This window comes from Nerophis ophidion, linkage group LG20 (assembly GCF_033978795.1).
Source record: "Nerophis ophidion isolate RoL-2023_Sa linkage group LG20, RoL_Noph_v1.0, whole genome shotgun sequence".
Taxonomy (NCBI): Eukaryota; Metazoa; Chordata; class Actinopteri; order Syngnathiformes; family Syngnathidae; genus Nerophis; species Nerophis ophidion.
This window is the reverse complement of record NC_084630.1, coordinates 30,406,896-30,420,807: the sequence shown is the minus strand read 5'-3', so window position 1 is coordinate 30,420,807 and position 13,912 is coordinate 30,406,896. Positions and strand designations below refer to the sequence as shown.

Sequence of the window (13,912 nt, the reverse complement as noted above, 5' to 3'; positions counted from 1 at the left end):
TTGGGACTCACTTTGGGTTTATGCAAAATGAGTAATGATTGCCTTCATCTGGCAGTGAATTATTCATCTAATTAAAATGTTTCATTAATGAGGTACTGGTCGCACCTTGATGAGATGATCAGAGAGGCTGTGGTTCTGAGAGGGGTCAAAGTTCGCCTGCTGTTAAGCTTCTGGAAGAATACGCACCCGCTCACCTTTAACTTTGCGACCTCCCTCAAGTCGCTATGCATGCATCTGTACAACTGTTCCCTGGAAGTGGTACGGGCTTAAAATGCTCTCAGTATGGTTTTTAGATACATTCAAATATTAATTCAAATATATGCTTTTCAGAGGTTTTTCAGTCAAAAGCAGCAAAAGGAAGACATTCAACATGGACTTAATCACAACAAGTACATGGTGACCGACAATGCTCTTTACGTTGGTAAGCCAATCGATTTTGAGTGTATGTACTACGCTTTTGCAGACCGCATGATAGGCTGTATAATGATGTATTGATTTTGGGTGACATACATATAGAGATTGGTACCGTGATAGGGTGCCAATTCTCCGCACCTGGTAATTACTTTTGTACTCTACGGTACCTATTTTCAGTACCGTATTTTCCGGACTATAGGGTCACCAGATTATAAGGCGCACTGCCGATGAATGGTCTATTTTTGTTATTTTTTCATATATAAGGTGCACCTGATTATAGTGTGCATTAAAAGGGTCATATTATTATTATGTTTTTTCTGAATTAAAAACACTTGCTTGTGGTCTACAGAACATGTAATGGTGGTTCTTTGGTCAAAACGTTGCATAGATTATGTTTTGCAGATCATCTTCAAGCCGCTTTCTGACAGTTGCTTTCAGATTTGTCGTTTTGTGGGCGGTCTTATTTACGTGGCTAACTTTCGACAGCGTGTTCTCCCCGTCATCTTTGTTGTAGCGGTGTAGCGTGCAAGGACGGTAGTAGAAGAAGTGTCAAAATATGGCGCTAACTGTTTTAATGACATTCAGTCTTTACTTAAATCGATAACGGAGCAGCATCTGCTGATTCGGAAACAACAAAATTATTGTAAAAAAAACGTTCGACCAGAACTCTCTAATAACTGAAGTTCCTTGGGTGAATAATGCAAACTCACTACACCGGTATGATTTAGCGCTTTAATGGAGAGTTTACTGAAAGATATGAGTAAGAACTTTACACTAATTTGTATTATAAATGACAACAGCAGAGGATGCATTTCATATACCATTAAGAAGAAGCTTAGCGACTACGGGGTCCTCACGGACTACAAAAGCGGATATGCGCAATTTTTCAGGATTTATGCAGATCCCAAATACAGATCAGCAGGTACCAGAAGGTAAAACAAGTTTTGCATATTATTGCAAAGCAAAACACCAAATAATATGTCTTACCTTATACACACACCATAATAACACACGTATGTTGAACCACATCAAGCTGTGCGGCTTCATAGCTTATCAAAGTCTTACTAAACATTTAGATTTTTGAGCGCCATATATAATGTTCTCTATTTTCATATAAAATGTTGGTGTTGTTTACTTGAGTCATATGCCATCATAGTGCAACCTACACTTATCTCTTATGTTGGGGGCGGTACGGTGTAGTAGGTAGAGCGGCCGTGCCAGAAACCTGAGGGTTGCAGGTTCGCTCCCCGCCTCTTGACATCTAAATCGCTGCCGTTGTGTCCTTGGGCAGGACACTTCACCATTGCCCCTGGTGCTGCTTACACTGGTGAATGAATGATGAATGAATGAATGATGGGTTTTGGTCGGAGGGGCCGTAGGCGCAAACTGGCAGCCTCGCTTCCGTCAGTCTACCCCAGGGCACCTGTGGCTACAAATGTAGCTTACCACCACCAGGTGTGAATAAATGATGGGTTGCCACTTATGTGTGAGCGCTTTGAGTATCTAATAATAGAAAAGCGCGATACAAAATCTGATCCATTATTATTTTATCATTATGTTTGACTGCCATTTGTCATTTGATAGACATCGCTATCAAATTATGCAAGTAGTAGCTTTTTTTCAACGGGGCAGCTCATTTCGACAGAACACTGGCTGAGTCGGCAACAAGGTGCGACATCACGAGCAACCCAGTTTCTGTAACATGGCACTGTTGGATTTTACGTAAATCGGTGCCCTGTAGGACCGCTATGGAATCACTAAAACATACCGGTGTAGTGAGTTTACATTATTCACCCAAGGAACTTTAGTCATTGGAGTGTTCCGGTCGGACATTTTTTCACGGGACACTTTTCCAGCGTTGTTGCACTAGTGAGCCACGGATGAGAAGATGCATCTCCGTTATTGATTGAAGTAAAGTCTGAATGTCATTGAAACAGTTAGCTCTATCTTTTCACACTTCTTCCACTCCCGTCCTTGCACGCTACACCGCTACAAGGAAGATGACGGGGAGAAGACGCTGCCGAAGGTGAGCCACGTAAACAACACCGCCCACAAAACGGCGCCTCCAGAAGCGACAGAAAGCGGCTTGAAGATGATCCGTAAAACATAATCTATGCAACATTTTGACAAAAGAACCACCATTACATGTTTTGTAGACCGAAAGAAAGTGTTTTACATTTCAAAAAAAATATGACCCCCTTTGATGCGCCTTATAATCCAGTGGTGCGGAAAATATGGTATTTGAGGTATACTGTCATTTTAATCAAGTATATTTGTATATTAACAGATATATATTGCATTAGAAAATGCATGTTAAAATCTCAGTTAGCTTTTTTTCATTTATTTTTGGTTTGGCGCCCACAGGAAACCACGACTGGGTCGGGAATGATTTTTCCGATAATGGCGGCGTTGGGCTGGTGGTCCAGATGAAAAACGGGGGCGGAAAGATTGTGAAACAAGTCAAAGCTGCCTTTGAAAGGGACTGGATGTCACCTTATTCCAAACGCCTGTCAGGAAACAAAGATCAAGACGGCAAATACAGAAATTTACACCAAGGGGACGCTCAGAAGGAACATGAATGGAATGACCCTTTATCTTTATGAACAAAGACTGCTTTTATATTACTTATATTTATTGTGCTCATTATTAGAGTTTACATATCTTCCCTATGCACTACTATGAATGGATTACACTTGACTTTAATATTCAAATATTATCTACGGTAATGTATAATTATCCACTGTACTGATTATATAAGAATGCAAATGCTGCATGAATATCGATACATGGTATATATCATGTCAATATTCAAACCAATATATGAAATGTTCAACCTACAGTATATGCAACTAAACTAGTTAACTCTTTTTGTATGTGACTATTTGGATTAATAGAAGAAACATCCAATAAAACTTAGTTCACACTTGTGATGTTTGGTTTGGTTAAAACAAACTGTAGTGCGTTTTGTTCTGCTGGTATGAAGGAAAATGTGTCTTTTATGCAACTAAACACACACAAATATTTGGAACCCAAAAAAATATTTTGAATATTTGTAACCTTCCTTGTGTACATAGTTGGGGTTTTGGCACTAGCTCCTAGACTAGCTCTAAATAATTTGTGTCTGAGACTAAATCTGACCGATCTAAGTTTATGAGCATGAACTAACCAAGTCTTCTTGGATGAGAAATAAAACATCTTCTAAGACAAACCAAACAAATGACTTGCGAACATTTTTCTAAATCAATGTTTTAGTTTAAAACATTTTTGGGTTACAAAAAACTATTTCAAACCCCCCAAAATTATTTGAAAACAAAAAAATATATTTTACATGATTAAATAAAGCAATATTAACAATACAACACATGTAATGGTTTCAAATAATTTTGGGGTCACAAATGTTTTTTTAACCAAAAAATTGTGCTTAAATTAAATTTGTAATTATTTAAAAAATATATATATTTTGTAAATCATTTTTTTGATTAGGACTCAACTTCAATCTTGTAGGCGAGGCCGCTAAACAACACCGAAATCTTTTTGTTGGTCAGTTGCACTACTTCCGCCCTTCAAACATTTGGACGGAAAACACCAAAGACCATGGGTGGGCGAGACTGACCAATAAAATCATCTTCTTCCGCTTATCCGAGGTCTGGACGCGGGGGCAGCAGCCTAAGCAGAGAAGCCCAGACTTCCCTCTCCCAAAACACTTCGTCCAGCTCCTCCCGGGGGATCCCGAGGCGTTCCCAGGCCAGCCGGGAGACGTGGTCTTCTCAACGTGTCGGATGTGCCCTAAACAGCTCCCTAGGGAGACATTCTGGGGCCTCATTTGGCTCCTCTCAATGTTGAGGAGCAGCGGCTGAACTCTGAGCTCCTCCCGAATGACACTGATCATACAGGGAGCCCGTACTCTCTGTGCACTTTCCACAGGACTTCCCGAGGGATACGGTCAAATGCCTTCTTCAAGTCTAGAAAACACATGAAGAGTGGTTGGGCAAACTCCTATGAACCCTTAAGAATCCTGCCGAGAGTATAGTGTTGGTCCACAGTTCCACGACTAGGACGAACCTCACTGCTCCTTCTGAATCCGAGGTTCGACTATCCGACATAGCATCCTCTCCTGTATACCTGAATGGACTGTACAACATGTAAAGTACAGAATATCAGAAACATTTAATCATGTAGAAAAAATATCACCCAACCGCTTTGATGATCCCAGGATGATCGTAACAATCCCCATTTTGTGTTATTAATGCGTGTATGTATATATATATATATATCTTTACACATATATACATACATACATATCTGTTAATACATATATACCTATAATTATATGTACAAATATATATATATATATATGTATAAACACATATGTATGTGTATATATGTATATATATATTTGTATATATATGTATAAATGTCTCAGCTACAATCGGGCGGAAGGCGATTGTAGCTGAGATAGGCGCCAGGGCCCCCCGCGACCCCAAAAAGGGAATAAGCGGTAGAAAATGGATGGATGGATGTATAAATGTATATATGTATACATCCTTAATTTGTAATCGTATTATGTATCATTGCAAAGTAACATAAGTAATATGTACTCAAATACATAAGTAGTCATTTAAAAATAGCATTACAAAGTTAGTTGGTTAAAGTATATCAAACATTTAATCATGTTAAAAAAATATCACCTAACATCTTTGACGATCAAAGGTGATCATAACAATCCCTTTTTTATGTTATTAAAATATTATATTATATATTTGTATATATATATATATATATATATATATATATATATATATGTATGCATATATGTGTACATATGTATGTACACATCCCTAATATTTAATCGGATTATGTATCATTGCAAAGTAATATAAGTAATCTATACACAAATACATAAGTAATCAGGCAACACGGTGGTGAAGGGGTTTGTGCATCTGCCTCACCATACGAAGGTCCTGAGTAGTCCTGGGTTCAATCCCGGGCTCGGGATCTTTCTGTGTGGAGTTTGCATGTTCTCCCCGTGACTGCGTGGCTTCCCTCCGGGTACCCCGATTTCCTCCCACCTCCAAAGACATGCACCTGGGGATAGGTTGATTGGCAACACTAAATTGGCCCTAGTGTGTAAATGTGAGTGTGAATGTTGACTGTCTATCTGTGTTGGTCCTGCGGTGAGGTAGCGACTTGTCCAGGGTGTACCCCGCCTTCCGCCCGATTGTAGCTGAGATAGGCACCAGCGACCCCTGACCCCAAAAGGGACAAGCGGTAGAAAATGTATGGAAGGACATAAGTAATCATTTAACAATAGCATAGAATTAAAAAAAAATATATATATATATATATATATATATCACATGTAGTTGCAAAATCTAGCACAAGGTGGTAGTGTTAGACCACAATTGTGGATTAAAGCTTGGCATAGTGTTGTTCTGTTTATTACTGTAATATGAAGCAACATTCAGCACCACTGACCTTAACTGTAAACCTTTTTATGACTTCAAATATTTGAGAACATGTTTTCAAAATTATGTTTTTGTACATGCCAACGCAAAAATATGTGCTAATGACGCATAGTAGTGAAGAAACTATGATAGTTTATGAGTGGGGGGGATGAGTCGCCATGGTTACAGTCAGATTATAGAAAAAAATATTCCAGATTGCACTGCATTTCTGCAGCTGCTGCACTAACAGCATGTTCGACATAAACTAATACCATGGCCATAACCATGCTGATAGGAATTACGGCCCTTTTAAAAGAGTAGGGTCTTTTGACCCACTCTTAACACTCCCAGATGGCTTCTTCGACTTGTTTTGTTGCTTCAAAAGATTTATTGCCAAAATATATGTAAAAATGTATGATTCAATCAATCAAATGTATCTAATCCACATGTATTTATTTAATTTATTATAATGGAACAGCTTGCTACAAAAAAGGTATAATTAAATACAAAAACAAGTCAAGTAGAAAAAAGGTCCAATCTGTGTATATTCTTTGGTAATTTCCAACTGTTTACAGTAAAACATCAATAAAATACTGCACTATATAATAGTGCGTCTGCCTCACAATACGAAGGTCCTGCAGTCCTGGGTTCAAATCCAGGCTCGGGATCTTTCTGTGTGGAGTTTGCATGTTCTCCTCGTGAATGTGTGGGTTCCCTCCGGGTACTCCGGCTTCCTCCCACTTCCAAAGACATGCACCTGGGGATAGGTTGATTGGCAACACTAAATTGGCCCTAGTGTGTAAATGTGAGTGTGAATGTTGACTGTCTATCTGTGTTGGTCCTGCGGTGAGGTAGCGACTTGTCCAGGGTGTACCCCGCCTTCCGCCCGATTGTAGCTGAGATAGGCACCAGCGACCCCTGACCCCAAAAGGGACAAGCGGTAGAAAATGTATGGAAGGACATAAGTAATCATTTAACAATAGCATAGAATTAAAAAAAAAATATATATATATATATATATATATCACATGTAGTTGCAAAATCTAGCACAAGGTGGTAGTGTTAGACCACAATTGTGGATTAAAGCTTGGCATAGTGTTGTTCTGTTTATTACTGTAATTTGAAGCAACATTCAGCACCACTGACCTTAACTGTAAACCTTTTTATGACTTCAAATATTTGAGAACATGTTTTCAAAATTATGTTTTTGTACATGCCAACGCAAAAATATGTGCTAATGACGCATAGTAGTGAAGAAACTATGATAGTTTATGAGTGGGGGGGATGAGTCGCCATGGTTACAGTCAGATTATAGAAAAAAATATTCCAGATTGCACTGCATTTCTGCAGCTGCTGCACTAACAGCATGTTCGACATAAACTAATACCATGGCCATAACCATGCTGATAGGAATTACGGCCCTTTTAAAAGAGTAGGGTCTTTTGACCCACTCTTAACACTCCCAGATGGCTTCTTCGACTTGTTTTGTTGCTTCAAAAGATTTATTGCCAAAATATATGTAAAAATGTATGATTCAATCAATCAAATGTATCTAATCCACATGTATTTATTTAATTTATTATAATGGAACAGCTTGCTACAAAAAAGGTATAATTAAATACAAAAACAAGTCAAGTAGGAAAAAAGGTCCAATCTGTGTATATTCTTTGGTAATTTCCAACTGTTTACAGTAAAACATCAATAAAATACTGCACTATATAATAGTGCGTCTGCCTCACAATACGAAGGTCCTGCAGTCCTGGGTTCAAATTCAGGCTCGGGATCTTTCTGTGTGGAGTTTGCATGTTCTCCTCGTGAATGTGTGGGTTCCCTCCGGGTACTCCGGCTTCCTCCCACTTCCAAAGACATGCACCTGGGGATAGGTTGATTGGCAACACTAAATTGGCCCTAGTGTGTGAATGTGAGTGTGAATGTTGTCTGTCTATCTGTGTTGGCCCTGCAATGAGGTGGTGACTTGTCCAGGGTGTACCCCGCCTTCCGCCGGATTGAAGCTGAGATAGGCGCCAGCGCCCCCCGCGACCCCGAAAGGGAATAAGCGGTAGGAAATGGATGGATGGACTATATCATATTAATTAAGATGTTGGTGTCATGATACGTTACCCGGATCATGATTTGTTTAGTTTTGACTCCCCCAGTTCTGTTTTCAGCAACCTTGAGTTTTTGTCTTTTGGTTACCATCGGCGCTGACTAGTTTCACCTGCCTCTGATTAGTGTCCGGGACGCTCACCTGCTGCCGGCCACTAATCAGAGAGCTACTTATTCACGTTTTTCGCCACGCTCAGTCTGGCTATGCAACAGTTACGTTGGATGATTTCTTGCTCCTTTGCTCGTGATTCCTGTGCTAAGTTTTGCCTTAGCTCCCTGTGCGATCGGCACACTTCTCTTTTGTTTATTTCCTGTCTGATTTATGAAAATAAATCATTGTCTTACCTGCACATTGCCTCTGCAATTTCCGTCTGCATCCTGGGAGAACCCACGCAGTAAAATGCGACCCCGACATGATAGAAAACACGGAAGTAGGAAGGAAGGCAAGATTATATTAGAAATATCCCTGCAATTCCTCCACGGTTTGGTTAAAAAAAAAATTAGGATTCATGCAAATCCCAAATACACATAAGCAGGCACCGTCACATTGGACAAGTTGGTTAGGCATGATCGAACCCTTTTAAACTATATATAAAAAGGTTAATATAGTAGAGAATGATGATCACATCTGTAACTATAATACTTATTATATTATTTAGTACCTGTTTAGTTAAGTCTATGATGCAAACATGACTTACTGATGGTTACTGCATTAGTTGAAGACATATACTAAATTGGCCCTAGTGTGTGAATGTGAGTGTGAATGTTGTCTATCTGTGTTGGCCCTGCGATGAGGTGGCGACTTGTCCAGGGTGTACGCCGCCTTCCGCCCGATTGTAGCTGAGATAGGCGCCAGCGCCCCCCACAACCCCAAAAGGGAATAAGCGGTAGAAATGGATGGATGGATGGATATATTTACATGTCACTGGTTACAGGTACATATTAGAGCGTTGGTCTCACTCCTGCAGAAGTTTGTCAATCGTGAACATAAGCGGGTGCCTCTACAATCAACTCTCTGGCAAAGTGATCCCCGATCAATAATTCCTCATTCACTTTATAGACGGAAGAGCAGACAAGTCCAATGGGTCAGAGAGTCCATGAAAGTGCGGGCAAGTCCAAGTGAAAGAAGCAACAACAGTTCATGAAGATGTGAGCCAGTCCAAGGTTATCGAGAGTTTGAGTGGTTCCATCGATCGATGAGGGGGAGTTGTGTCAAAAGGATGTGTAACTGATTGAGATTTTAGTGTACCCTGCCTTCTGCCCCAGTGCAGCTGGGATAGGCTCCAGCCCCCTCAGCCTGTCTGTTCCTTTCACGTTTTCTTGCTCCCAGGAAGTGTATTCTTGATCAAAAATCATGCATCTCACCTGGACAGATACGTCTGACTAGGTATTCCGACAAGTTGGGACACATTGACAGCCTTTCAGGACTCGGAAATGGCCAGAAGGACACAAAGTTCTCCCTCCCACCCCATTATTAGATTAGGAGACATTTTTCACCAAAATGGGAATATATAAAGATCCCAGAAATCGGCATCCTAATGACAGCAGACATTGTACAGTGAGTGATGTTGTATTATGTTTGTTGGCTTTCATGATGTCTGCATAGAGTGATGCGTGTTTGGACTGAATGCACCATATAAAGAACTCCGACTTATTAGTCATTCCCAGAGCCCCCCCAAAAAAGTCTGCGGGCTATAGAGCGTTTTCTTTTGGGGCTCCAGTACTATGGAATGCCCTCCCGGTAACAGAGATGCTACCTCAGTAGAAGCATTTAAATCCCATCTTAAAACTTTTTAACCACAATTTTCTCACCGAAACCTGCTGGTTGACATTTGGTAGGGATCCATGTTTGCTCTGATCCATAGTAAAGTTTCACGTCCGTGAATTTTAAACAAGGAATCACCGTGTGTTTGTGTGGCTAAAGGCTAAAGCTTCCCAACTCCATCTTTCTACTGTGACTTCTCCAATATTAATTGAACAAATTGCAAAAGATTAAGCAACACAGATCTCCAAAATACTGTGTAATTATGCGTTTAAAGCAGACCACTTTTAGCTGTGTGTGTGCGCAGTGCTCGTATTCATAATAGCAGTGACGTCGCGCGTACACGTCATCATTTCGCGACGTTTTCAAGAAAAAAGTCCCGGCAAATTTAAAATTGCAATTTAGTAAACTAAAAAGGCCGTATTGGTATGTGTTGCAATGTAAATATTTCATCATTGATATATAAACTATCAGACTGCGGGGTGGGTAGTAGTGGGTTTCAGTAGGCATTTAAAAGAGCAAAGCCACCGCCCGGGTAACTTCAAAGAGCACGCTCCGCATGAACCAGGTCGTTCACGAACGACCCATTACTCCTCCATGAATCAACACGTTGTGGGAGGAGGAGGAGGAGGAAGAAGAAGAGGAGAGTCGCGTTCGTTGGCTGCATTTGGATCCGTGTATGATGCTGGAGTGGACGTTGCGTGTCAAACTAAACTAAACGGAGATTAATAGGAGCACTTTTTTTTTAGGGCAGCTGGAAGATTTTGCTTCTGCGAACATGGCCGCGGGTGAGGGCAATGCGCTATAGAATAGTTCCAACAGCCGCATTTTTTAAAGTGGATAAACGTTAAAACTTGCGGTGAAGATGGAAACGTGTGTTTTTCTAACCTCCCGGGATCAGTTCATGCTTAGCCCACTCGTCACTTGGGTAAGTATAAGAACACTTAAGGACAATTTGTTGGTGGACTTGGTTGATCACGTCGTTGTTCTCTGCAGGTGAAGACCTTTGTTACTAAACATGATGAAGACTTGGACTTTTCTGAACTGTTGGACGGAGTCATATTGAATGAAGTTATGAGTCAAATGTAAGTAAAGCTTTACAGTAGGGCTGGGCGATATTGCCTTTTTTCAATATCGCGATATTTTTAGGACATATCGCGATATACGATATATATCACGATATTTTGCCTTGGCCTTGAATGAACACTTGATGCATATAATCACAGCAGTAGGATGATTCTATGTGTCTACATTAAAACATTATTTTCTGAGATCGACAGGCGGATCGGTGCGGCGTCTTCAGTAATGCGGATGTTGTATCGATCCGTTGTGGTGAAGAAGGAGCTGAGCCGGAAGGCCAAGCTCTCAATTTACCGGTCGATCTACCTTCCCATCCTCATCTATGGTCATGAGCTTTGGGTCATGACCGAAAGGACAAGATCACGGGAACAAGCGGCCGAAATGAGTTTCCTCCGCCGGGTGGCGGGGCTCTCCCTTAGAGATAGGGTGAGAAGCTCTGCCATCCGGGAGGAACTCAAAGTAAAGCCGCTGCTCCTCCACATCGAGAGGAGCCAGATGATGTGGTTCGGGCATCTGGTCATGATGCCACCCGAACGCCTCCCTAGGGAGGTGTTTAGGGCACGTCCAACCGGTAGGAGGCCACGGGGAAAACCCAGGACACGTTGGGAAGACTATGTCTCCCGGATGGCCTGGGAACGCCTCGGGATCCCCCGGGAAGAGCTGGACGAAGTGGCTGGGGAGAGGGAAGTCTGGGCTTCCCTGCTTAGGCTGTTGCCCCCGCGACCCGACCTCGGATAAGCGGAAGATGATGGATGGATGGATGGATGAATTACGATATTTTGCCTTGGCCTTGAATGAACACTTGATGCATATAATCACAGCAGTATGATGATTATATGTGTCTACATTAAACCATTCTTCTTCATACTGCATTAATATATGCTACTTTCATGCAGAGAGGGAAATCACAACTAAGTAATTTGACCAAAAGTGTATTTATTAAAGTTATTAAGCAATGGCACAAACATTCAAGTCATTTCCAAAATATAAAGTGCAAGATTGTCAGACATTTTAAGTGTCATGTAAAAATGAGCTGCAAAATAGAAAATCAAATAGTATTCGTTCTTTACTATGTGGTCTGTTACTAAGGCAGTGGTTCTTAACCTTGTTGGAGGGACCGAACCCCACCAGTTTCATGTGCGCATTGACCGAACCCTTCTTCAGTGAAAAAAAATAATAAAACATTTTTAATTTAATCGTAATTTACAAATATTAATCATTAAATTATGTTATTATATTAGAGAAATACTATTAAATATATATTTTACAAACAGAAAGTTACAGGAATGTACACATGACCCCATGTTTACATCTCATTGTGCAAAATGTGAATGTTGTAGTGCATGGGTGTCAAACTCTGGCCCGCGGGCCAAATTTTGTCACACCTGGACATGGATTATTTTTGCTTCTTCGATGCAAGGAGAATACAGGACGATCCAGACGTGACTGTGAGTACATGGTTGTTTATTTGGAATACTAAATACAAAAATAAACAAACTAAGGGCGCTCACAAAGAGGTACAAAACTTGGCTACAAAAATACAAACAGGAAAACAAAACAATTGCTCGATGGCATGACAGACAATGAACTAAACTTAAACTTGCACTGTGGCAGAACTATGAATAACTAACACGAAAACACTTACTGTGACCGGTACAAGGGGCATGGATATGAAGGTAATCGAGGGTGCGTGAAGGCATGAGGCAGAATGCAAAAATCCCAGAACGATAAACAGAAAGCAAGTGACATAAATAGTGGCCGTGGTAACTAGAAACAGGTGTGAGAGGCTGATGATCGGGGCGTGACTAGGGGAAACAGGTGGAAACTAATGAGTAGCTATGGTAACAAAAACAAACCAGGAAGTGAAAAAACGGAACAAGAGTCTAGAAAACAAAACAAAACATGATCAAACATAAAACCAGATTTACAGGCGTGACAAATTTGGCCCGCCGAGCAATTTCATTTGGCCCTTGAGGCTATATCTAATTAACATTAAAGCTGGCCCGCCGGTAATATACAGCGGCAGTGCACCTGTAACACCGCATTCACCACTAACATAATTCTCAACCCTCCCAATTTCCCTTGAGACTTATCTATAATGATGATGTGGCTTATAGACATTGTCTTTAGTGTCCCCTACTAACCTAGTCACATAATATGTGTGGCTTTTAAACACATACATACATACGGCTGCAAGACATACTTGGTCAACAGCCATACAGATCATACTGACGGTGGCCAAATGAAACATTTTGATACTGTTACAAATATGCGCCACACTGTGAACCCACACCAAACAAGAATGGCAAACACATTTTGGGAGAACATCCGCACCTTAACACAACATAAACACAACAGAACAAATACCCAGAACCCTTTGCAGTACTAACTCTTCCAGGACACTACAATATACACCCCCGCTACCACCAACCGCCCCGCCCCCCCCATTCCCCGCCACCCCGACCACCAACCTCCACCTGGCCAAGGGGGCCCCCCATCTCCCGAATTCGGAGGTCTCAAGGTTGGCAAGTGGGCTAATACTATAAATCCCATAATGCTCTGCGGTTGTTTTGGCGCGCCAGCCATGCTCTCTCCTCTGGGTCAGTAGTGATTCGCGTTCTTGCGCCACGCTTCGGCTGAAAGCTAGCCGGCTCACCCCGCCTCCCCGTGCCTTTCTCCCAGACATGCTGCGGCCTCATTCTACAACTGTCAGTGTCACTGTGTTACCCCTACCAAAAATGGCGAAAAGGAACAGCGAAAACAGAACTTTTCTGGACAGGTGGGAGACAGAATATCTGTTTATACATGTAAAAGACAGACCTGTCTGTCTCGTTTGTGGAGCCAACGTGTCGGTAACTAAGGAGAACAACATTAGGCGACACTATGAAACGAAACACCAGGACAAGTACAAGGACCTGGACACGACTCAAAGGAGCCAGAAAATAGAGGAGATGAAAAGAGGTTTGCTTTCACAACAGTATATGTTTTGTGTGTAAATGTGTGTCTGTACTGTTGAACTGGTCACACAAAATGGTTGATGGTTGTTTATATGACCGAAATGAACTTATTTCATTCATTCATTCATTCATTGCTTGTTCCATATTCA

At 41.2% G+C, this 13,912-nt stretch overlaps 2 protein-coding genes across 10 annotated transcripts in view; both read left to right on the top strand.

The window, feature by feature from the left end:
- Positions 1–3,618, top strand: part of pld5 (phospholipase D family member 5) — a 58,738-nt gene extending 55,120 nt beyond the window's left edge. The window contains exons 8-10 of one of the 2 annotated variants that reach the window (XM_061880257.1): positions 93–258; positions 331–421; positions 2,779–3,618. In XM_061880257.1, coding sequence (XP_061736241.1) covers positions 93–258; positions 331–421; positions 2,779–3,017 — 496 coding nt within the window. In that variant the 3' untranslated portion in view covers positions 3,018–3,618. The remainder of the gene's footprint in view (positions 1–92; positions 259–330; positions 422–2,778) is intronic. The other variant, XM_061880258.1, reaches the window with a different exon arrangement.
- Positions 3,619–10,274: 6,656 nt separating this feature from the next.
- Positions 10,275–13,912, top strand: part of LOC133538994 (girdin-like) — a 73,718-nt gene continuing 70,080 nt past the window's right edge. For 3 of the 8 annotated variants that reach the window (XM_061880978.1, XM_061880980.1, XM_061880977.1), the window contains exons 1-2: positions 10,277–10,654; positions 10,723–10,811. In XM_061880978.1, the coding sequence (XP_061736962.1) occupies positions 10,592–10,654; positions 10,723–10,811 (152 nt within the window). In that variant the 5' untranslated portion in view covers positions 10,277–10,591. Of the gene's footprint in view, positions 10,655–10,722; positions 10,812–13,912 lie in introns of all 8 variants that reach the window. The other 5 variants (XM_061880974.1, XM_061880976.1, XM_061880973.1 and 2 more) reach the window with 3 other exon arrangements.